Genomic DNA, 24,089 nt, shown 5'->3' with positions numbered 1-24,089 from the left:
CTTTCTACATCACCCCATTGATACTTGATATTTCTCACATCTTCCTCTAATTTCTCCTCCAGTTATTAAGAGGAGTACTATTTAATAAGAGCAGAGGGTAATTGGTGAGCCTAGGATTATGATTCAGGAAGCTAGTATCCCAGCTCCAGATCTGCCATTAGCTCATTGTGTGGTCCTGAAAAAGTTCTGAATGGGCTGGTATGGTACTTTTTTCTTAAAATGGGATGATGGAAGGAGAGATGGCAGGCGGCAAATGTGTATCAGAGCTTGGAAAGTTGTAAATATGGTTGTCAGAGTGGGGCAGGGCATAGATGTGACTGTTCTGACCCTCATTCTCTCACTGTTGGAGCAAAAACATTCAGGGGTTAATAGTTCACTGAATTCTTCCCAGGCCCAGCTGCCAGCAGGATGCAATTGCTCTTAATATCCAGGATAGTGGTGCATCCTTTAAAAAATTTCTTCTAAAAATGGCAGAATCCTTCCGGGCTCTGGGTCCTGGGAGAGCAAGAAATCTTGAGGAAAGTGACTTCTGCATGTGTTTGGCAAGGTGCAGCGTATAAACAGTCCTGACCTAAAGAATTAATCCCCAGTGTCACAATTATGAAAATACGACTGGGAAAGGACTTGGGAAAATACCTTGCAAGAGAAACTTGGCAACAGACATGCCTTGTGCAGTGAGCTAGTTGAACTTTTACAATCCAGAGGGGTTACTGACAATCAGGGGGGTGGCATTTCCTCTGGGGTTGTGTAGCTTTGATTGAAATGGAGCCCAGGGCTGTGGCATGCCCTGTTATTGAACTGAACCAGACGCTTTTCAGGATGTGAAAGTGTACCTTTTCATGTCCTACTGTACCTTAGCCAAACAATTTAGGAAGTGCAGTAGCTTAAGCAATTTTGTTGGGCCAAATAGACCAAACCACGTCAAAATGCTAGTGACCTCATGCATTTTGATCATGGTTCCTGTACTGGCTGAGAAACACAGGCTTTTCAAAACATCTGAGTTATCCCCAAAGTTACAATGGTATCATTGGTGTTGATGGATTATCTTCTCTAGTCCAGGAGATAATAAAAACCTTTTTCTATATGTGGCTTAGCTAGTGGATTTTACCACAGAAAGTATCTTTGTTTTCTCCCCTTTTATTTATAGAGAACTGTCCTTGAATAGCTGTTTAAAAAACCACTTAGGGTAAGCACAAGTCATTTTGTTAATGATTATCCTTCATCAAATGGCACCCATTTTCATAATGAGAAAATACCCACATGCCTAAAGCTAGCAAATTAATTAGTTAATACAACCAAAATAAATTAAAAGATCTACAGACAGTGGGGGCGCTAAGCAGTTAGAATGAACACATCAGAAGAGAAAATAATTTTTCTTTGTATCCCCAGGGCAAGTAGGTACTCAGTAAATGTTTGTGGAATTGATTTGAGTTCAGCCTTCTCATAGACTTAGAACCAGTAAAACATTTTCTCCCTAAATTAACTATTTTCCAAAGCATGTGAGCATGTTCCTTTTCCCCTTCTAAATCTTTGAATGCACTCTATTTACTCCTTAAAAAGCATTCCCTCACCTCATTTTCACAACTAGTGTACTAATTTTTGTCATGGAAATAATGCCAAGGAAACAGAAGTTCTGACTTGAGTCCCACTAGCAATGTTTGGCCTACTTAAGCAATAAAAGGAATATCAAAGAGGATTTAACAAATTCAGCATTAACAGAGAAGTTAACATTTCATTTCAGCAATGAAAACTTGAGCAAAATACAATCTTCAGTAATCAAGAGCAAAACAAATATGTGGTGGGGATTTTTCCAAAGCCTCAAGTCTTTTAGGAGAGTAGGAAATTCCTATTTTTTGGATAAACTTCCAAATTCACCAGATTCCCTATGGAACAGAGGGAAGATTTGAAGGCCCTTGCTAAGGGGTTCTTTTCAGAGGAGGGCAAAGTGAGCAGGCCACTCTGGGCACCTCTGTGAAAATCCTTTTCCACATCCCAGGATGCTTGGTGCTCACATGCAGATGCAGACAGAGCATTTTATTTCCTGAACAGGGTTAGTTCTGACCTAGAGCCAGGCTGGAGTCATTGATAAAAACATTCCTGAATTGCAAATAACTATTCTTCTAGGAGTTGGTGGAGGAACATTCTCTTATCAAGCTGGTTTTGTAGTTACTGAGAAACCTTTCCTTTCTGCTTTAAGTAAAGGGTAATTCCTCTGACTGAGATGCCCTTTCCCCAGGCCCTCTGCTGCCCGCCCACCTCCTTTCAGGATGCCAGCTTTACTTCCCTTGTAAAGACACTTTTGAACCAGGTGGAAGGGACCACGCCCTGCTCTTTGCTCGTGCTGAGCCCTTTGCTGACTGTTGGTAGAAACTGAGGGCTTCAGAGCCTTAACCTCCCAACTAAGAAATTAATTTTTATTTACTTATAGCTCAACAAGTGTTGGTCAAGTACTGCTCCACTAGTCATTGTGTTCAGGAACCCCATCACACACGTCTCTGCCTCTGCGGTAACGAGTAAGAGTGAGGTGAAGTGAAAGCTGCTCAGTCATGTCCGACTCTTTGTGACCCTGTGGAATAGTCCATGGAATTCTCCAGGCCAGAACACCAGAGTGGGTAGCCGTTCCCTTCTCCAAGGGACCTTACCAACCCAGGCATTGAACCCAGATCTCCTGCATTGCAGGCGGATTCTTCATCAGCTTAGCCACCAGGGAAGCCCAGGAAAGAGTGATGTCGTTGCCAGGCTTGCTTTCAGACCCATCTGTGAGGTCTCCCACAATAGGGGATATCTATAACAAAGGCCAAGGTGCTGGAGACCACTCCCCAAGTCACACTGACACACTCGTGGGCTTCACAGAATGCTCAAAGCTAACATGTTTCATCCCTATGAGCGCATTTGATCCTGGGAAACAAATTGATGGATTCCTCCTTTACAGACAAATCAACAGAGGCTAAGAGAACAAGAATGTCCCTCCAACCTTTGACATATGGTTGCAGGAAAATCATACAGATTTGAGGATCATAGAGGATATGAACTCATAGAAGCACAGGAGAGTGTTCTGCCTCTTCTTCAGGAAAGACGCCTTGGCTGGGCTGATGAGCCAATTCCACATTTAAATCCCTTTGAATATTTTCAAAGTACCCATATAACACTCTGCACATAAAGTGAGTCAAACCTCAAAGCAGATCTCAGTTAACATCTCCAGATTTGGTGATTGGCATTTTCCCTCCAGGGAATAAGTCCATCATCTCTTGGGATCAATCAACTTTGTTATACGGTTGGTCTGTTTTCTAGAACTCTTGTCTTCAAGTTTCTTGAGTGGCCTAATCAGCTGGTTGTCTAACATAGTGAGGAGAGCTCCAGAAATCTTCGGTTTAACAGTATCCGGTGATCCTTGTTAGGAGTTGGAATTAGACCTTGAAATACGTTGAGCGGCATTTGACCAGGAGCCAGGTATTCATATACATTTGGGTAGAGTCTGTCTCATTCTTCATAGTGTGTTTTGGTTTAGCACACACACAAAAGGTGCTCAAGAACACTGTGCTGAGCAGGTGCTGATGTGTTTTCAGTATGCATGTGGAACTCACAGTTGCTTGTTTTGATGCATGTGTACATAAGAAATAGAAAGGTAGTTTTTCTCATTGGACATAGATGGCATGAAAATTAATTCCTTTTCTTGAAGAACATTTATAAGAAATATCAGTTCTTTTTTCTTTTTTTTTTCCGGTAAGGCATTAAAGTATGTGTTTGGGGGAACTGATGCAGGATTTTGCCTCTGAAGTGTTTGGACTACTTCTGGGGCTTTGAATTTTGTTTTTAAGTTTCCTAAACTGAAGCAAATGCTGCATAATAAAATTGAACAGTACCTAGGCCCTCTTCTTGACAAATGCATAGGAGCCAGGCATGGAAATGTTCCATTCATTTGGTGATCAGTGTTTTAATGTTTAGAAACTCACCACTCTTCCAAGCAGTTCTGATAATAGGTCTGCTCTCTTCTGCCTTTTTCTGATTAGTATTCTCATCAGTCAGGTACATAAAGTATGAATTTTTGGCCCCTAAATTTCTTAACTGCTGTCTCTATCCTCCGACAAAGCCTCCTGGTTATAATTACAAGTGAGGAAAATTAGGACCTAAGAAACAGAGGACCTCCATACAATGACATCTGTCTTACCACTAAAGCAAGAAGGCTCCGAAGAAGGTTTTATCTTCTTTTGTGTAATCAACCAAAGAGATATCGCTGACATTCACCATCAGCCTGTCCCCTTCATTCAAGGAGAACATGGCCCCTAGGTAGATGGGTTGGAACCAGTTGCTGCCTATTTCGCACACTGACTTGGTCCCCATTAGGAGCTGGGTTGGTTCGGGGTAGCTGTCTGTTACCTTGGTGATGACCACAATGATGGAGTCTGGCTTGTTTGGCCGCCTCCCTTGGCTGATTTCACCACACTCGGATGTGGTCCCTCGGAATGTCACCTGGGAGTAAACAAAGTAGTCTCCCGACTCTGGGATCACCAGGAATTTGTTGGTGTAATTCATCCGGTTCTTGGTGAAGGCCAAGCCGAGTTCATGTTCCCAGTGTAGAGCTGGGAACTGATTTTTCAAGGGCTGCATGGGAGTCTGTCTCACAACTGCAAAGACAAGAGGGTGGTTTCATTGCTTGTGTCAGAACCTAAGGAATTTGCTTAGAAAAATCTTACATTATTTTCAAAGAGTAAAGAGATTGGATAAAACCAACGCTAACAGTGTCCTTGAGAAGGAATGAGTAGAGGATGTGTGAATGGACATAGACTTCTGTTCAGAGAGTAGCATCTTAGGCAGGGGACCTCAAGCAAATCACTTGGCCTCTCTGGACTTGAATTTTCCTGTTTGATAAATTTGAATTTTTTCTGAGCCCTCTGATCTTAGAAACCAAAGAAGGTTAAAAAAAATCTCCTACTCTCCTTGCTCCAGGCACCTGAAATTCTGTCCACCCTCAACCTGATCCTAAACCTGAGCCAGCCTCCTGAAAATATGCTGGCCTCAGGATAAAGCATTCACTGAGCTGATCAAGCCAAACTTCCATCCCACTTCCCCATACATGGTTCTTTTTATCTGTATGTACTCCCTTCTATAAAAGCAAAACCCTTCAGCCTATCTCTTGAGAAACTTGCAGACTTTATGGTCTGAGATCCTTCTGTTTGCAAGCCTCTTCCCTTTCCTACCTCTCCACTTTGCAATAATCCTTTTGCATAAAGTATTAAAGAGGATTTGTTTTTTGCTGTACTGTTCCTTAAAAAACAACAAAAAAAGAACAACATTAAAAAAAAACAAACGTAAAAAGAAAAGGAGATAATACCAGTGGAAAGGATTAAGAGATGATGTATGTTAGGAACGTCCTCTAAACTACATTCACTTTTACTAGCCTTTTGGTTTCGGAAATGCTGTGCTACTGAGAGAGATGTCAGAGAGAGTCATGTTCCCTATCACTTCCTTCCAATGCCTATTCCAAAGCCACATGAAACGCAGGCAGTAATTAATAAAAAATTAGCATGCAGAACGCCAGAGATCCAGAAGATTTTGCAGTGCTTCTCCCACATCAAAAGGGACAAAATGTAAGCCAAAATACCACAGACTTGAGGAGTGAAAGGAGACGGGGACTCTGGACCACCCAGGCCCTGTTTTAATCCTGACTCTATAACATGGAGGCTCTTCTGTCTGAAACTCAGTCTCCTGTCTGTGAACTGGAGACAAAGGTCTTGTTCTAAAGAGCAGATGAATGAGACGTGGACATTTTCATCATGATGGCTGGATACAGTGTTACTTCTATATATATTTATTCTCTTTCCCCAAATAAGCTAACATCTTTCATTTTGACATTAAAAAATAAACCTTTTTCATGTTATATATACTTTATATGTTTTTATGTTTGCATTATTTAAAATGGTGGCTCAGACAGTAAAGTATCTGCCTGCAATTCAGAAGACCTGGGTTTGATCCCTGGGTCGGGAGGATGCCCTGGAGAAGGGACTGGCTACCCACTACAGCTTTCTTGCCTGGAGAATCCTATGGACAGAAGAGCCTGGCGGGCTACAGTCCATGGGCTTGCAAAGAGTTGAACACAACTGAGCAACTAACATTTTCATTTTCACATACATTATATAGAATATATGAATGAATGCTTTTTATGAGGTTTTGTCTATAGCAGAAAAAAATTGAATCAAACCATTGATTCAAACCATTGATTTTGAATAAGATAACCTGCAATAAAACTGGTACTTTTCAGAAAAAAGAAAAACACATTTTAATTTCCTACAACTGCTTTTGAAATTCATAGCAATAACCATTATGTACTGTTGGCCACAGTTTGGGGATAGGTTATATTTAAAGAAGTGTTCAGCAAACTTCTCACCTGGTAAGTGACCAAAACCTGGTTCCCGGATTTTCTGAAGTGTCTTTCCCTTTGCTGACTACGTTGTGACTTCTTCTGCGATTATGACACACGTTTAGAATGTGTGTGGTCTTTCCTGATCCCTGCACTGAGTGGCCCCTGGACAGCTCTGTTGTTTCTCTGCAAAATCTGTAAAAGCCATTTTTACCAGTGACCTCTGATAGTCTCTACTCCCTCTTTGTGGGTGATGCAGTAGATTTAAAAAAGTCATCTCCTGGAACATCCCTGGCAGTCCAGTGGTTAAGACACCACGTTTCCACTTCAGGGGACACGGGTTCCATTCCTGGTCAGTGAATTAAGATCCCGTGTGCCGAGTGCAGTCAAAAATTAGAAAAAAAACAAAAGCAAAAAACAAACCCCAAAACTTAATTTCAGATGATGAGAAGCAAAAGCATGTATTTTCTAGACGAAGTCAGCTCCGTTAAATCGGTATGCAGTTAGCTGGTATGCAGTTAGCCAGGCCGCACAGTAGCGAGCGGGACTTGGAGTGGCGAGTATGTTGTAGTGGAAACAGTTGGAGTCAGTCTCAAATCTCAACTCTTCCTCATCCTGTGACTTGGGAAAGTGAACTTAGTTGTCTGAGCCTCAGTTTCCCCATCTTATTGGGCTGATACACAGGTTGAAAGAGATTGTGAATGTAAAATGTCTACCATAGTGTTTAGTGTTTCAAAGTGTTACTCACTTAGCTGTGTCTGACTCTCTGAGACCCCATGGACTGTTGCTTGCCCGGCTCCTCTGTTCATGGAATTCTCCATGCAAGAATGTTAAGAGTGGGTTGCCATTCACTTCTCCAGGGAATCTTCATGACCCAGGGATCGAACCCAGGTCTCCTGCATTGCAGGCAGCTTTGTTACCACCTGAGCCACCAGGGAAAACAGTGGTGCTTGAGACATATTAAAAGCTCAGTAAACCTGGGATAGACTCCTGTCCCAATTTCCATTCCCCCCATTCAATAGGAAAAGGAGTGGCATCTCCATACTTGGTGTCTAGGATTTTCCTGCCAAGCCTGTTCATTATCTCCCATTTTCATAGGTAAGTGGTGAGTGATAGCAACTGACATCTCCCTGGCCCTCATCCTCACTTAGGACTCACCACAGTTCCCACTTGGTCAAACATTAAGGCAAATATGGGCCACAGGGATATCCCTTTGTGAGTTACAGACTTTGTTATAGGTCAGAAGAATATGCTTCTTTTAACGCTCTAGTATTTCAGTGGGTTTTTAACACATCCTTCTGCACTGTCTTGCTCTCGTCTCTGGAGTCTTAGAAGTATGTGTGACTCCAGACACAAGGTGTCAGGAATGTCAACACTAAACTTAGGAATCTGACTAATTGGTGATGCTAAGAGATTGCTCTTAATCTTTTACATCAATGAAAATTCTTTAGAAATACCTAGCTGAGTGTAAATGTCCAATAAATTCATCTTGAATAGAGCACAGATGGACTCAATAAATTGGCAACTCAGGTGAACATTCATCTTTGACTAGATTTGTAATTATGTGACTCTCTGCATCTGAGAAAAGTCATTTCTGAATGAGCAAGTGTGAGAATGAAGGGAGAAATGATAGAGAAGGAGGAGAGCTGATAGAATCTGAAAGAAAATGCCCAAGAAACAAAGGGGCTTTGGACCCTTCAAGGGAAGAAGAAATCTGAAAACCCTTGACTGAGAGGAGTCTTTTTACCAAGGGGTGTGGTTTCCATTTTAAAGCTACACACTTGAGTTTTGGCAAGCACTGAAAGAAGCCTCAGGTCCATGGCCCTTAGCCTCTTCAAAAACACACTCAGAAGAATCACCTGTCAGGTGTGCCCTTGGCTTCTCCCTGTCAGCTCCAGGAGGTGCGTCTGTAAGGAAAGGAGAAAAATGCTTGTATGAATGGGAGGGTGACTGGAGTGAAGACGGCGTTTGGGGAGTTGCATGGTGCCTGCAGCCGGAGAGAAGCATTCCTCTCCTCCAGCTTGCTTCAGGGTTTTTGGTTTTTTTTCCCCCAGGGGCAGGGCAGCCTCAGAAGAAATAATCTTGAACACAAGTGAACCTTGACCCCATGACTTTCGCCAAGTCATTCAACCTGAAACTCTGTTTTCTCATACCTAAGGTGGGCACATCAGTTCCTGCCATGGGTGATGAGTGCTCAAAGTGACTCCGGCACGTGGTTGGGTTCAGCAGGGCTCATCTTGCCTTCCCTTTGCTTCTGTCTGTTCTGTGGGAGCTGATTGGCCTTCTTCGTTGTCCCTTCAGCTGTATCCTCTGAGCCATCTGAATGTGCTAACAGAACTAGCTGGGCACTGCTCTGTGGCTATGTGACCGTGGCAAATCCCCTTCCCTCTCTGACCTCTGTTTCCCTGTCAGTTCTCAGAGATGATGATATTGGATAACTGTGTTCTAACTGTAGTAATAAAGATGATGTTATTGATGATAAAAAGAAGAATTATTGCATACATTTGGTGTGCTAGGTATTGCAAAAATACCTTTCCAGAAGTTAATCCACACTAACCTTGGGAGGTTGGTACCATTATCACCATTTTTATAGGTGAGTAAACTGAGACCGAGGAAGGTGAAATTATTTGTTTAAAGACTGTCAACTCCACAGGCCATACACTTGGCCATGGCACCATTCTGCCTTCCTAGTGACTGAGGAGGAGCCTCACTTTGCCTCTCAGTCTACATCTGAACTTCCCACATATCAGAACCGCAAGAAACGTTCTTGCACCCCACAAGAAATGGCATAAAATATGAACACACTTACAAGCTCGCTGATGCGAAGGTCCAATCTCCTGCTCTTTTGGAGTCTGTTGGGAAAGAAAGACATGGTTCAGGTCATCTGTGGTCCTTTTGACCCACTGCTCATATCATGAGCACAGTTAAGATGCTGCTGCTACGCAGCCTTGGTCCTCAGAGAGAAGGGAGATGGGCGTGAGAATATGGGTTGACGGCAGTCTCGCACCCAGGCTCTCTCCTTTCCTCTTCCAGCTCCCCAGTGACCTTTCTCTCTCCTAGGCTTGTCTCTGAAGCTCAGCTTTAACATTTTGTCCTCAGAGCTTTTCCTGCTCCATTCTAGGGCACTCTGACATCTTATCGTTGCTTCTGTTATTTGAACAAATAGCCACACTTGCTTTATTTTCTTTTCTTCAGCACAATTTAAAAATTGGAACTGTTGCAAAAAATGAGACTGAAAAAGAAATGACTGTACTTTCTCATCATCACCCTCCACAATTCTGCCTTATTGCTTTGTACTATATGAAGACTTTTTCATTCTTGCAACCCTAGTTTGTGAGCCATTTCAGATACCAAAGGGTAGTTAAAGAATAACTGCTTTGGGGGGTAGACAGACTGGATTTGAGTCCTGTTTCCACCATTTATTAACAGTATAATCTTGAGCAAGATACTTCCACTCCAAGCTTTGGCATTTTCATTTGAAAAATGGGAATAATAACATCCCCAGCAACAGATAACTCCTGGGTCAGAGATGAAGAAAATGTATGAGTCAGTGTGGAGAAGGCCTAGGAAATGAAGAACCACCACTCATAAGACTTGCATACGAACTCAGGAGCAAAACTAAGTTCTTAGTTTAGGAATAAGATCACTGTCTTACATTATCCAATGTTGTCTTCTCTGCTGTAATTTGACTCAACTCTGAGTCTTCTGATTTGGTTCTTGTAACTACATAGTCCACGTGACCACTGATCATAGTGTCACCATGAACACTTGGTTAATTTTACATTTTAAAATTCATGTGTGTATGTGTGTGTGTGTGCTTGTGAACGAGAAACTGTGTGAGTAAGAGAGAAGGCAGTTTTATCAGTGGGAGAGGGTGTAAGTCAATGTGTTTTTGCATCTGTGTGTCTACACATGTTGTATGTATGGATTCTCTGCATGTGCATATGTGGTCTTATGGATGTAACTGGGTTGTTGGTGGGTCTAGGTCTAAGCAGTTCTGTGATAACAGTGATCTTGTTAGAGCCCAGACCACCAGGCTTGTGTTACTCCCAAGACACGTTACCCAACTTCTACTAGAAGCCGCCCGCCCAAATTGTCTAGTGGCTTTCTCGCTTTCCCAGCACCCTTTTCTCCACTTGCGAGTTCTGTGGATGGCGCCACTACTGCTTCTCTTCAGTTACCAAGCCTGACGTTTGCTTGCTGCTTTCTTCTTCCACGAAGCCAAGTAGTATTTTTATTTTGAAAATTTTGTCATTCATGCCTCCATTCCAGGTTTCAGCACACTGCTCTCCTGGATCCTTCCCACAGCCTCCTAACAGGTCTTCCTCCACCTGGTTCCTCCTTTTCTTTAACCCATCTCTTAAGCTGCCTTCAAAGGGCTTTCTCTAAAGCATCACTTTGAGACACAACTCTGTTCCTAAACCTTTGGTGCCCCCTATAACCTTTCAGACACAGTGCTAAATGCTTATGTTGGAATTAAAGTCCCAGCTGCCATCCCAGCCTTGTTATCCACTATTTATCCCTTTCCACGTCTTCTTTGGCTTCCGTGGTGGCTCAGCAGTAAAGAATCCGCCAGCAGTGCAGGAGACACATGAGACAAAGGTTTGATCCCTGGGTCAGGAAGATCCCCTGGAGGAGGGCATGGAAACCCACTCCACTATTCTTGCCTGGAGAATCTCATGGACAGAGGAGCCTGGTGGGCTACAGTCCCCGGGGTCACAAAGAGTTGGACACAACTGAAGCGACTGAGCAAGAGAAGCAGCAAGTTCTCTCTACTCCAGTCATTAGAGGCAACTAAGTGAATGATTCAAGAGACCTGAAAAAGGCAGTAAATGTAGCCTTATTTATTCCCTGAGTAGCGGCACTGTGCTGTGCTAAGCCCTTCATATGCATTACCTCCTTGATCCTGGCAGTGAGTCTCTGCAGTGGATGCTCTTTATATCCTCATATTGAAAACTAGGCCTGGGGACACTAAGAAACTTGCCCAGTGTCTTATACCTGGAAAGTGGAGGAGCAGGGCTTTAGCCCAGGCCAACTGACTCCAGAATCCTAAGTCCTCAGCCATTATTCCTTCTAATCCCGGGCAAGTTCCTCATGTGCTGAGGTGGATGGATAAGTGCTAGAGGTTCCATGCACTGTGGCAGTGGGGGAAACACAGAGTCCAGAAAACAGGAACTTGGCCCAGAAGTAGGGGAATCAGGGGGGATTACCCTTGCACTGAGTCGTACAGGTATTAGCCATGTAATAAAGATAATGACCATTTTAGACAAGGCCAGAAGCTTGTGCAAGTCAAGAGGCTCAACAGAGCACAGGAGCAGTTGGGAAACTGGGATTTCCGCTGCCAAATGAACACATTATATGCTTTTAGCATAGCGCCATGAGCACAGTCATCTTTGAACACTTAAGCCCAATCAACATGATGACTTATCCAGCATGGATAACTTGGATGAGCTTGGTAGGTAGCGAAGCAGCCTAGAAATGAGCTCACTCTGCAGCCTGTTTCCTTACTTGTTATTGACACAGCTGATAAAGGACTTGCTCCTTTGGCAAGGTAGAAAACTGAAGGTGAATTTTCAGAGAGAACTGGGTAGCCTGGGTGCATCCCCTGGTGTAGGAAACGGTACCTTCCCCGGTTGGCCTTCTACCTCATTTAGTTCTTCGCTGAGAGATCTTTGTGAACATCCTGCTTATTTTTGTCTAAGCAGACTTTCAGCTAAGAGTCTGGAGCATTTCTCGTGGCTCAGAGTTCGATTGTCTTTAGCAAGAATTTGGGAATGAACACATTTCCCTGTTTGCTCTGCTGGATGTCTGTAACTTGGGCACACATTTTATTTTCATATATGGGTGGATGTGTGTGGGTTTGAAGTGGCCCACCCAGTATGCTACGAAACATCTGGAGGCTGTGACAGTGCCTGCCAGTTGGCAGGTTTGAAGAACAAAGCATTCCAAGAGTCTCCAAGAAGAAGGTCAGCTGGACTCTCTTTCCAAGAACAGCATCTAAAGCCTTCCATTGCGATTTCTCTCTCTTTCTTTAAAAAATGATTTATCTATTTTTATTTTTGGTTGTACTGAGTCTTCGTTGCTGCACGCAGGCTTTCTCTAGTTGTGGCAGGCGGGGGCTTCTCTGTGTCGTGCTGCGTGGGCTTCTCATTGTGGTGGCCTCTCTTGCTGAGGAGCACAGGCTCTAGGGCACGCAGGCTCAGTCGTTGCAACGCATGGGCTCTAGAGCGCATGCTCAGTGGTTGTGGCCCGTGAACCCAGTTGCTCCATGACATGTGGAGTCTTCCTGCATCAGGGATTGAACTCATGTCCCTGGCATTGGCAGGAGGATTCTTAGGCACAGTAACACCAGGAAAGTCCACTTTTTCTCTTAATAATCACTCTCAAGGAAGGAAGATGACTGTGATGAGAAGCAAGAATGAATAAACAGGAGATTTGAGAGGATGAAACAGAAAGTTTTCAAGGCAAGGTTTACGCATGTGTCCTGGCTCAATGCCTGTTGCTCTCAAGGTGGTTGCTTAGAAAAAATGTCAGTAAGTGGCTTACTGTCTTCCAACCCTGACACCTCTTTATCACTTTTGGTTATTCTGGGGTACCAAGGAGATGATGGCTCCTGAGAAATGCTGGTTACTGCAACATTAGCTCACAAATCTGAATAGATACGGAATCCAAGAGCACCCCTGAGAAATATACGTTATCTATTTCCCATTAAATGCCTTCTCAAATCACTGGCTGAGAATAAGGATCCAAGTTTTATTCCCCCCTAAGAGCATTTATCACTCCCTCAAGTGTTGTTGCTTATTTGTGGGCTTATTGCTTTTCTCTCTCTAGCAAGACTTGGTCTGGCTTGCTCACCCCCACATTCCTAGCATCTCAAGACAGTGCCTGGCTCCCCCACTGGATTGTCCAATTGATGCTCAGGCACCAGAATGACAGACAGAAGAGAGAGCAGAAGATGGAGTAAGATTCAGTTTCAGTGACTTTAGCCAGAATTTTACAACTTAGAAATCCAAAACTTTGCACGTATTCTAAATACGTGCAAAGTTTTGAGATTTTGTTTAAAAAAAAAAATGATTAGGCAGAAGTGGATAGACATAATCGTTTAGTACAGAGGCCTTAAAGGTTGTTTTCATCAGGCTCTGCTTGGAGCATAGTCACAGCTCTAGAAATATTTGTTGAAAGCTGGCCAGGATCAGAATCAGAAAATGCAAATGTGTCTGCACACCAGCATATATGTTGATGGGAGAGTAGGACGCTTGCTACTTTGGTATTTATTAGCCCAAGCAAAGCAAACTCATGCTTTTTCCCCTTTAGTTCTTTTGAAGTTAGTTAATAAAGGTAGAAGTGAAAGTGTTAGTTGCTCAGTCACTTGCGATTCTCTGGGAACCCGTGGACCATAGCCCATCAGGCTCCTCTGTCTATGGAATTTTCCAGGAAAGAATACTAGAGTCAGTTGCCATTTTTTCCTCCAGGGGATCTTCCCAACCCAGGGATTGATCCTGGGTCTCCTGCATTGCACGAAGATTCTTTACCATTTGAGTCAGCAGGGAAGATATTTCTTTTAGATCAGGGAATTTTCACTTGCATTTGATTTTTTTTTCCCCTTATTGCTTTTTTTTTTTTTTTTTGAGGGGATGGTGCAAATAGATTCCATAGCGTGTGTGTGCTCAGTCATGGTCCACTCTTTGCGATTCCGCGGACTGTAGCCTGCCAGGCTCCTCTGTCCATGGGGTTTTCCAGCCAAGAATACTGGAGTGGATTGCCATGCCCCTCCTCCAGGGGATCTTCCCAACCCACTGATTGAACCAGCGTCTCTTGTCTTACCTGCATTGGCAGGCAGACTGTTTACCACTGCGCCACCTGGGAAACCGACTGGTAAAGAACCTGCCTGCCGAAGCAGGTGAGACATGAGAGGCCCGGGTTCAGTCCCTGGGTCGGGGAGATTGCGGAAGCAGGTAAGACATGAGAGACCCGGGTTCAACCCCTGGGTCGGGAAGATCCCCTGGAGACTGGTAAAGAACCTGCCTGCCGAAGCAGGTAAGACATGAGAGTCCCGGGTTCAGTCCCTGGGTTGGGAAGATCCCCTGGAGAAGGAAATGGCAACCCACTCCAGTATTCTTGCCTGGAAAACCCCATGGACAGAGGAACCTGGCAGGCTGCAGTTCATAGGTTGGCACAAAGTCGGACATGACTGAAGTGACTTAGCAGCAGCAGCAACTCAAACTAACCATGACCTATTACTTCAGACATTTTGGAAATTCTGTAATACGTCCAACAAGGAAAAAGGAAGGATGGAGGGAAGGAGGAGACTGCAATCTAGTTGAGGGCTCCTTGGTGCCAGGTACTATTAGTGCTTTTGTGCTTGCCTCATCTAGTACTCCAGTTGCCCTCAGGAGAGGTTGTCACCTGTTTATTGTCTTTATAAGTCAAAGGCAAAGAGAGGGAGGGATCTGAACCTTTAGACCAAGTACAGACTGGTACATGTCAGGAGCCCTATAAACATTAGCTGACTACATGGTGGATGAGCCTGAAGTGATATGGTCTTTGAGATTCTCTTATTGGCATTTCTCCAGAAAAATCCCTTGAGCATGTTTTAACTAATGGCCCACTTATCCTTTTTCCCATAGTCTGTACTATGGGAAATACCATAAATACCACATAAATACCACAGTTGCAAAGGCATAAGTGCTCTATGACCCGTAACGCTCTCCCAGCACTTCGAGGAGAAATACACAGGTGCGTGTTGCCTTGCCTTTTCCTTTTGCAGTTTCCTGTTGGTACTTGCACAAGGATGTACCCAACCAGGAAATGTTTGATGCCAAGGCCATTTCATTTCATCCTCCTCCAAGGTGTGCCGGATGGAGCTTTACATGGAACACTCCAAGTGGTGCAAGGCAAAGAATGTGGTGTTTGCAGCCCAACAAAAGGTGGAAATCTCAGCTGTATTATTTCCTAGTGGTTACAGTGGTAAAGAATCCACCTGCAGTGCAGGAGATGAAGGAGACGCAGGTTCAGTCACTGAATCAGGAAGATCCCATGGAGGAGGAACTGGCAACCCATCCCAGTATTCTTGCCTGGAGAATCCCATGGACAGAGGAGCCTGATGGGCTACAGTCCATAGGGTTGCAGAGAGTTGGACATGACTAAGCACATAAACATGATAACCTCAATGAGACAGTCTCATCAGTAAAAGCAAACTGATTCTTTCCTCCCAAGACTGTTGCGATGGCTAAGAAAGACCATGTGCATAGAGTAGAAAGCCGATTCATTTTCCTTCTTTGTTTGGGCTCAGTCAATCCTTATGGTATGTGTTGTTGGTTCTGAAGGAGGAAACAGAACAGGCTCTATCTTGAAAGCAGGACTCCATCTTGGGCCGGACTAATGGACTTTGAGCTATATGCCCAGTATCTATGGAAACGACACACCAACTGGAAAACCAGGCCCTCGGCAAGGAAGAGCCCCAGGGCTCTCCATCGCCTAAAAGAATACCCTAATTATCTGTGCAACTGAATAGAATCATACATTCTGTTATGCTTATTGGGATATGACCACAAGCCTATTGATAATTGTCCACTGTTAACTATCTGGAGAAGGCAACAGCAACCCACTCCAGTACTCAGGCTTAAGGGGTAAGAATCATGGGTTAACTTTGATTGTATCTTTCTTTTTCCTTTGTTCAGACTAGTTTCAGGGAATTTGGGGAGGTGGGTTTGGGCATGTACACTTAGGCTATATAAGGTTTTCACAAAAACTGGCCGGGGTCCTTGGCTAAGAGGAGACTGCCTTGGGCCTGCCAGTGTAATAAACTGCACTCTATTGTCTGCATTGTCCTTCTGAGTGAGTTTGTTTCCCAGCACGTGTGGCTACAACAGTTCCACATACCTTCCCTTCATCCCCACCGCTGCAGTGGTAAACAGAAGCCACCCTTGGGTCTCTTTATGATGAGTGGCACATTTGGATCCTTTTGACCCTCTGGACGGCTCTCTCCTCCCAACAGGAGGCCTCCTTAGTCCACAGTTTGCTTCTAGACTCCTGCCCTTGCTGAGTCTACAGGAGTTGAAGGATTGGGATATAGCCTCACCCATTCAAAGCCCATGCTTGTTGCTGCTTTCAGCTGCAGGGCCTTGTTAAGGACACCAGGCTGGGGGATGACCTCTGAGAGGCACCGTGCTGCTGCCGCTGGGCTGCCTTTGCTCTGTTAGAAGAGGACGCTGGCCTTGAGTGATGTGTGTTTATTTTAAAGAGGGAATGGATGGATCATGGAGTCAGCAGCCAGGAGCTCCAGCAGAAGTGTGCAATTCACATACCTGCTCAGTTGCCCTCCCTTCCTTTCATTTCTGCAGTGCACCCTCACCTCCTCTGGATTCTCTGCACTTTGCCTCTGGTTTGACCTTGGGAGTGGGCTGGGCTTCTCCTCCAGTTGTGCCCAGACTCCTTGAGGCTACAGCAGAGGCAGCCACTGAGTGCTCAGGGTTCTGCAATTTACAAAAAGCACTTCTCTCAACTGTGTTTCCTCTAGACAAGCAAAGGGGCTTAATCCTTACATCCAACAGAGGGAACAGCTTCAGTGAAATAAAGCACTTAAAGGTGGCCTCAGCAGAGAAATGATGTCTGTGGAGCATCTATCATATGGCAATAGCTTTCTGGACATCGTGCAGAATTCTCAATGCAATGCCATGAAGAAAATGTGTTACTCTCTCTGTTTTATAGATGGGGAGTTTAAGGCTTAGGGAGGTCAGGTACCTTGTGCATTCTTCCATTCTCCTGTCCATCCAGGAAACACTTATGAGTGCCTTCTGTGTGCTAGGGACTGCCTGGTGTCTCCGGAGGAGAAAGGGAAGTCGCATTTTTGAGCACTTATTATGTGAAAGGCATTTTCTAGGGTATCATTTTTAAATCCTCTCTGACTACCCCCAGAAAGTGAATAATTTGTTGGCTTTATACTCAAAGGCAGACTAGCCTCACGGTTAAGAGGAACGAACATGCACAGGGGTTCTGATCCCAATATCGCTCTGTGTATGGTTTAGACTTTCTAAGCCTCAGATTCATCTTCTCTAAAAGAGAGATAATAGCAGTACTTTCTTCATTGTGTGATTTCAAGGATTAACTGAGATGATGCACTAAGCATCAACAGTAAGCATTCACTGCACATGTGACATGCCGGATCCCACATTAAGAACTTTATAGGCGTGACCTCATGTGCTTGTCTCAAAACTCTGAATATGAAAAAGCTTAGAATGGAGTCTGGTATATAATAAATTATAATGTGCTTAGTCGCTCAGTCATGTCCAACTCTTTGTGACCCAAGGTACCCACCAGGTACCTCTGTCCATGGGGATTCTCCAGACAAGAATACTGGAGTGGCCCTCCTCCATGGGATCTTCCCAGCCCAGGGATTGAACCCAGGTCTCCCACATTGCAGGCGGGTTCTTTGCCGTTGAGTCTCCAGGGAAGCCCACAGATTATAGTCAGGTCACAGTTGTGGCCTGGAAGGGCCATGGCTCTCCCTGTAGTGTGTGCCATGCTGAAGCCTGAGCTGGCATCACTGTTGGGTCCCGCTGATCTGGAGCAAAACCAGGATGTCTCAGGGGCCATGTGTAGGAGAAAGAGGGGTGCAGGGAATAAGAACCAGGAGCCTTGCAGGGATTTTCAGGAAAGGCTGGAACTGAGATTGGAGGGGACGGAGGAGAGGTGAGGAGAGTACATGCAGATGATTCTAGAGGTAGGACCTGGAGGAAAGGACTGAAACTGACGGTGGGGCAGCCCTGGGAAGCCATGCCTCCCGTGGCATTCCTGACTATTCATCACACAGCACTGAGTGCCTGACCTGTGGATCTGTGCTGGGTTCGGGCTGAGCCAGTGTGGTGCATTCAGCTATGCCTGGAATGCAGACTCTGTGCTGGAGGGAAGATGAAGGCCTAGACTCCAGGTACCTGTGGGCCTGAGTCAGAAATGTAGACCACCACTAAAGGCCAAAAGAATGCCTGAGCCATGTTCAAGAGCAGCTGGGAAAAGATGCACTGGAGTGTGGGTGAAGGGGGCAAGACCAGGGTGGAGAAGGAGGTACGAAGACAGCTCACAAATATCAGAGACCAAGAAAAACCTTCCAGTGCCAGAACCTGCTCTCTGGACTGCTGATGGCAGATTCCAGGAAGGCTGCTGAAATCGTCCTCTTGTGACGTAATTTCCATGAGCAGGGAAGTTCCCGGAGCCTAGCTCCTACGACTGCTAATACTCCACACCCTGCCAGATACTTTAAGTGTTTTATTTCTAATTATCCCTGTTTCATACATTAAAAAGCTGAGGCCCAGGAAGATTAGGTAACATGGCTAAGAAGTGGCTAAGCCAGAATTCAAATTGGGTTTGAATTTTTGACTCACGGTTTTTCCACAATGCAAATCTATGTAGCATGCTTCAAGAGTCTCAAATGCTTCACTGTGTCTATTTTTCTTTTTTTTCTGTATAGGTAACAAATATATTTTGTCCAAAATGTTATGGGTTCAAGAATATCTCCCTATTTCCTTTGTTACCCAGCCTCCCCAGTTTCCCTACTTGGATACTAACAGAGTTATCAGTCTATTTAATCGTCTTCCTTGAGATAGTCTATGCATTTATAGACACATCCATATATATTAATATACATTGTTTTTTTCAGAAAATGAAGTATTTCGCATTCTATATGTTGTTATGTACTTTGGTTTTTTTCACCTAACATACATCTTCCAGAAAGTCCCACCCGTTCATACGAGATGCTTCATTTTTAGTTTCCCATTGCATGAAAGGACCATGATATATTTAATTGATGCTATATTTATGATCGCTTCATCTAAAGGCAACTAGCCCAACCTTCTCAAATCTAATTTTTATTTCTTCTCTGCAACTTACTGGATAATATGTCACATTGAATCTTTCCTAACACATTTCCTGAAGGAAGAGTCCCGTTTAAAGTATTTTCTTTTTTTAACAGTGCTGGTGACCGTTTTTGTTGCTGCTAAGAAAAACCTGGAAGACTACTCACAAGTCGCTGTTGCTTTTCCAAAGTCTAGCCTAGGGACCCAGCAAGAAAGGAACTGGTCCTGTTTTCTGGTAGCGTGGGGCCAAGCAAACACAGACGTAGGATCTAGCTCTAGGCCTGCCCCTGACCTGCTCTGTGACCCTGGACTTTTCCTTCGCTCCTCTGATTCTTGGCTTCCTGAACTGTAAAACGAGGACATTCTACTAGATCAAAGGTCAGCAAACACTTCCTGGGAAGGGCCATGTAGTAAACATTAACTCCGTGGACCACAGGGCCTGTCACAAATACTTTACTGTTTGTATGAAAATGTCCAGTGTGTAATGTGTCCAGTGTGAACATGTTCACTGTGTAAGCGAATGGGTGTGGCTGTGTTTCCACCACACACACTGGGTGAGATTTGGCCCATGGATCATAGCTGTTGACCCTTGGACTAAGGGCATTGCCATCTTTTAATTTCTATAAATCTCTGAAGAGCCCTGCTACTAAGGGAAAGGAAGGGACAGACACCCAGCAGTGCCTAGATTGCCAAGTACTTTCGAGGGGCTTTACGAAGTTTCCTTAGCATCCTCAGGGCTCTTCTGTGGGGTGGGTGTGATGGGAAAACGGAAACTTGGGGAGCTTCTGCGTGTTGCTCACTCTCTTCCTTTCAAGCCCCTTTGAGCCTCCTCTTCTCAAGCCTCAGCTCTCTTCTGAGGTAGATTAGAAAAGATCCTCAGGGATGCTGGCCTCCTACGGTTGTTCCGTGGGTGGAATGAGGAGGTCTCTCAGTGCAACCCTCACAGGGGGAAGAGGCCAGGTGAGGACCTGGCACGCAAGAGCACTGGAGCCCTGAGGGGACCTCGGGGAGCCAGAGGGGCTGAGGAGCCAGAGGCAGGGAAGAAGGGTGAGGGGTGAAAGATGAAGCCACCGTGGTGGGGCCAGTACACAGTGCAGTGAAGAGGTTCCCAAGCATCACTGCGGCTCCCACGGGGAGAGTCAGGATCAGGCCCCTCTTCACAGGATCTCTCATTTTGCAGAGTTCTCCTATTCCCTATGCTCCACAACTCCCCAATACACGAGGGTGATCCCCTCTCTCACCCATGCAAAGGGGCAAATGTGCTTTTGTTGGCTGAAAGCTTGATTGTGGATGGGGCGGTGGAGGAGGGGAGGTAACAAAGAAACCAAGGCACCCTGGATTTGTCAACTCTGAGGCTTCGCTCCAACCCCCTACTCTGCGACCTTGGGTGCTCCGCTGAGCTCTCCCTCCAAGTTCCCCGTCTGCCAAATGCCTCTGTTCCCCCTCTCACTGCCTCTCTAGGTTGGGATGAACGTCCAGTGGGATCACATTTGTGAGCTCACGCTACATGTGTGAGATGGGAGCTCATAGCATATCTTCGATATTGTCTTTAACGTGTTATCATCAGCTTATCCTCTGCTGCTCAGCCAGCTCTTCAGGCCTATGAATATATTTGAAGGTCTGGGTGACCCTCCTCTCTTAATTTTTCTTGTGTTAGCATTGATTTGCCTGGGCCTGAAAAATCATTCCATAAACAAGCTCAGATCCTGTGGATCTCACTGCAGGCTGTCGGCAGATGGTGGTTGTGGGGCTGGGTGGGGGTGGTGAAGAGGAGGAGGAGGCGAGGACGGGGACACAGAGGGGAAGCCCATGGAAGGGAGGATGGGGAAGGTGGCGATTTGCCCCTAGGTGCCTCTGGGCAGTCCCCACAGGCAGATCACAGCGGGGCTTTGTATCTGCAGGGCTTGTGGAATGTTTCAGGCTCTGAGGGAGACAGATCTGGGTTTGAGATGTGGATCTAGGTCTTACTAACTGTGGCATCTACGTCATAAGGACAAGTGCAAATGAAAAATAAGAAGCTTTGTTCAAAATAAGAGAAATTTCTTTCCCTTCCTCTTTCCTCGAACATTTATGTTAGAAAACTCATAAGTGGTTTCTCTCTGCTTTGGAATGTATAGAAACTCAAAGACCACATAGGTCTCTTCTTGCCACCCTCTCCCTGGACCTGGGAGCATCTCTCTGAAATGTGAACATCAGGAAAGATAATACCCCCACCTCCCAGTTACAGTGCAAAGGTAGGTACCTAATTCAGGTGGGCACCTTGCTCCGAGTTGCAAGACTACTTTCTATCATAGAGAGATGAGAAGTTGGCTTGCCCTCTGGAGAAAGCCAATCAGCTACCACAGCTGTCACTCCAATTACAGGAAGTTTGGATGGACCCCGTGTGACAGCCGGTGCCGGCAAGTCCTCTGAACGCGTTCCTGTGGCTCTCCCCACATTTCCAGCATGTAAACGGCACCTGCACATGCTTTATTAGTGCTGTCAGAGCACAGATATTAGAATCCTTTTTGTTAGAAAGAGGAACAGGCAAACACACACACACAGAAGCCTCATGCTTATGCACACAACCGGAAGCTCCTGAGCTGGGCTTCAAAGTCGGGCGGCTAAGAACCCTGACATTTCATTGTGATGTCTACCCAAGCTGTACTGGTAGACTGATTTTCCTTCTTGAATCCCACTGTCTTCCATCCCCTCTGAGCTAGTTATTGTCTGCTAGCCTCTCTGGGTCCACTCTCTGTCCTGTGCCTGGCGAGTCTTCCCTCCTGGCAGGCTGCCTCCCTGGCTCTTTTGAATCCAGCTTCCAGCTGAGTTCTGCCCAATGGGGTGAGAGGCTGGGACCAGACACTGGTCAGAGTTTCCCTTGCCCGCTTTCTGTTGCCTCTCTGCTGCCCCTCCAGGCAGGCCCTCTCCTACAAGTTAGGTCTCCTTGGGTTTTTTTAAAGCGCCTCCCTCTGTTTGCCTCTTTGGGTCAAGAGGCAGTGACCAACTCTATACCGTTGGTAGCACCAGGATGCTGCCAGCCCTGTGGTTCCCATTAATCCGTCTGCGTTTTAGCAAATTGACCTTTCTTTGAACCTCTTTTAAATTCTTTAAACATTCTTATTTAAGTCTCTTCTTTAAATAGGGCTGGTGTTTCTTTTCAGGACTCCAATTCCTGCATGCTCCCCAGCCTTAACCTCATTTCCCTTTCTCTTTCTTCTGACCAAGAACTTGTATAACCTGACCAAACCACAGCTCCAAAAGTCCCCGCATGTTCACTCTCCAGGGAGATTGATTTAGCAATGACAGAATGGAATATTAACTTCTGCATCTCTTGAGTGCCTACAACAGGGCAGGCACGTGGTTCCTTCACTCACAGGGCTTCCTGTCTAGTGCCAGCTTGTGCCTGGACTCTCTTCCTGACTGGATGCATCACTGCCCCCTGAGGGACCACAGCATCCAACCCAATGGACTTTTAGATCAACACCCCCTGGGCAGAGACAGGGTTTTCCATCAGAACCAAGGAGAGCTCAGGTTGGAAAGCACTCAGTGCCTCATTCAAGAGCACCCGACTCTTTCTGGCTAAAGAGGGACAGAGTCCAGAATGTTGACTGGACTCTACAGTTTGACTTTGTAGGAACCAGCCCCACAGTGGTCTAGGGTCACAGCCCAGACCCCCATGCCCTCCTGTTCTCCTGTAATTATGAGCAGCAATTCTGGTTGTCTGCCTGTTTCTACATTTCCTGAATGGTGGTGGCATGTGGCCATGGATGCTGGTGTCCGAATCTCAGCCGGTGTCAGTCTCAGGGTCCTAATCTCTGCTGACCCTGATGGGTGGTGAGAGTTACACGCTCACCATGACTGGTTCAGCGTGTCTCTGCTTTCAAGTACCAGCAGTGCTTAGAGAACAGGTTTCCAGTTAAACTAACTGAAGAACCTGTTTTCCCCTCTGAAATTTAATACTTTGGACTGAAGTTAAATAACTTATCACAGATTATGCAGGAGAGTTTTTTTAAAAAGGGTATTGCTTGAATGACACATTCTTCAGGCTTTGAGGTTTTTGGAATTCCTAGTCTGGAACTGTTTTCCCCCATCACCTGTCAGCACTCTCCAACCATTGCATCACTGTTTTCCTAGACCCAATATTCTTTGACTAAGCTCCCTGACACCCCACCCCGACCAAGACCGGAGAGATAAATAATCAGGTAGGAGGTTCTCTTTTGAGCTTTGATAAAGAATATTTCCAAACCCAAGAAAGGGGGTTGATTAAATAAATTATAACACATACATATACAGCAATATAATACAACCATCTATGTCATCATGCTGCTGTGAATTTAGTAACAATAAATAAAATCACAATATATTAGGAGACTCAAAATAAACCCATCTTATTGAAAAGTACCCCAAAATGTTAATTATAGTCACCTTCATGCATTATGGGTAATGATAATTATCTTTTTCCCTTTATCTGTGTTTTCTTTTTTCGACAACTATGTATTAGTTTTGCACTTCCTCCCCCCATAATTTAGCTTTTTTTAAAGAAAAGGAATACCCCCAAATTATCAGTACATTATAAGTATCTAAATATGTGGCTTGAAGTTCTTTCCAAAATAAACATCCAAAGGCACAATTCATACCCTGGCAATGTTAAGAGTAAAAACCAGTTTGGACTTCTCCACCCCTCACATTCTACCTCTCTTCTGCATGTGGAAGCAAGCACCGTGATGGATCCCGGAGCTCTGTCCAGAGCTGCAGTAGTGGCCAGGTGGCCTCTGGAGGTCTGCGGACCCCCAGGTCACTGAGAAGTCTCACTTACCCGGAGCTCACAGGCCTCTCCTTGGGCCCGGAGCTGGCCGACGAGCAGGTAGGTGGTGAGTGCGGCCAGGATGGGGATCGAC

At 45.1% G+C, this 24,089-nt stretch overlaps 1 protein-coding gene across 1 annotated transcript in view; it reads right to left on the bottom strand.

The window, feature by feature from the left end:
• Positions 1-2,650: 2,650 nt before the first annotated feature.
• TNFSF15 (tumor necrosis factor (ligand) superfamily, member 15) overlaps positions 2,651-24,089 on the bottom strand; it is a 21,780-nt gene continuing 341 nt past the window's right edge. The window contains exons 2-5 of the mRNA XM_010835134.1: positions 24,008-24,089; positions 9,168-9,210; positions 8,218-8,265; positions 2,651-4,625 (exon numbers count right to left, since the gene is read on the bottom strand). Of these exons, the coding sequence (XP_010833436.1) occupies positions 4,171-4,625; positions 8,218-8,265; positions 9,168-9,210; positions 24,008-24,089 (628 nt within the window). The 3' untranslated portion in view covers positions 2,651-4,170. The remainder of the gene's footprint in view (positions 4,626-8,217; positions 8,266-9,167; positions 9,211-24,007) is intronic.

Source organism: Bison bison, unplaced genomic scaffold (assembly GCF_000754665.1).
Source record: "Bison bison bison isolate TAMUID 2011002044 unplaced genomic scaffold, Bison_UMD1.0 scf7180017864039, whole genome shotgun sequence".
NCBI classification, from domain to species: Eukaryota; Metazoa; Chordata; class Mammalia; order Artiodactyla; family Bovidae; genus Bison; species Bison bison.
This window is presented reverse-complemented; position numbering and strand designations above follow the sequence as displayed.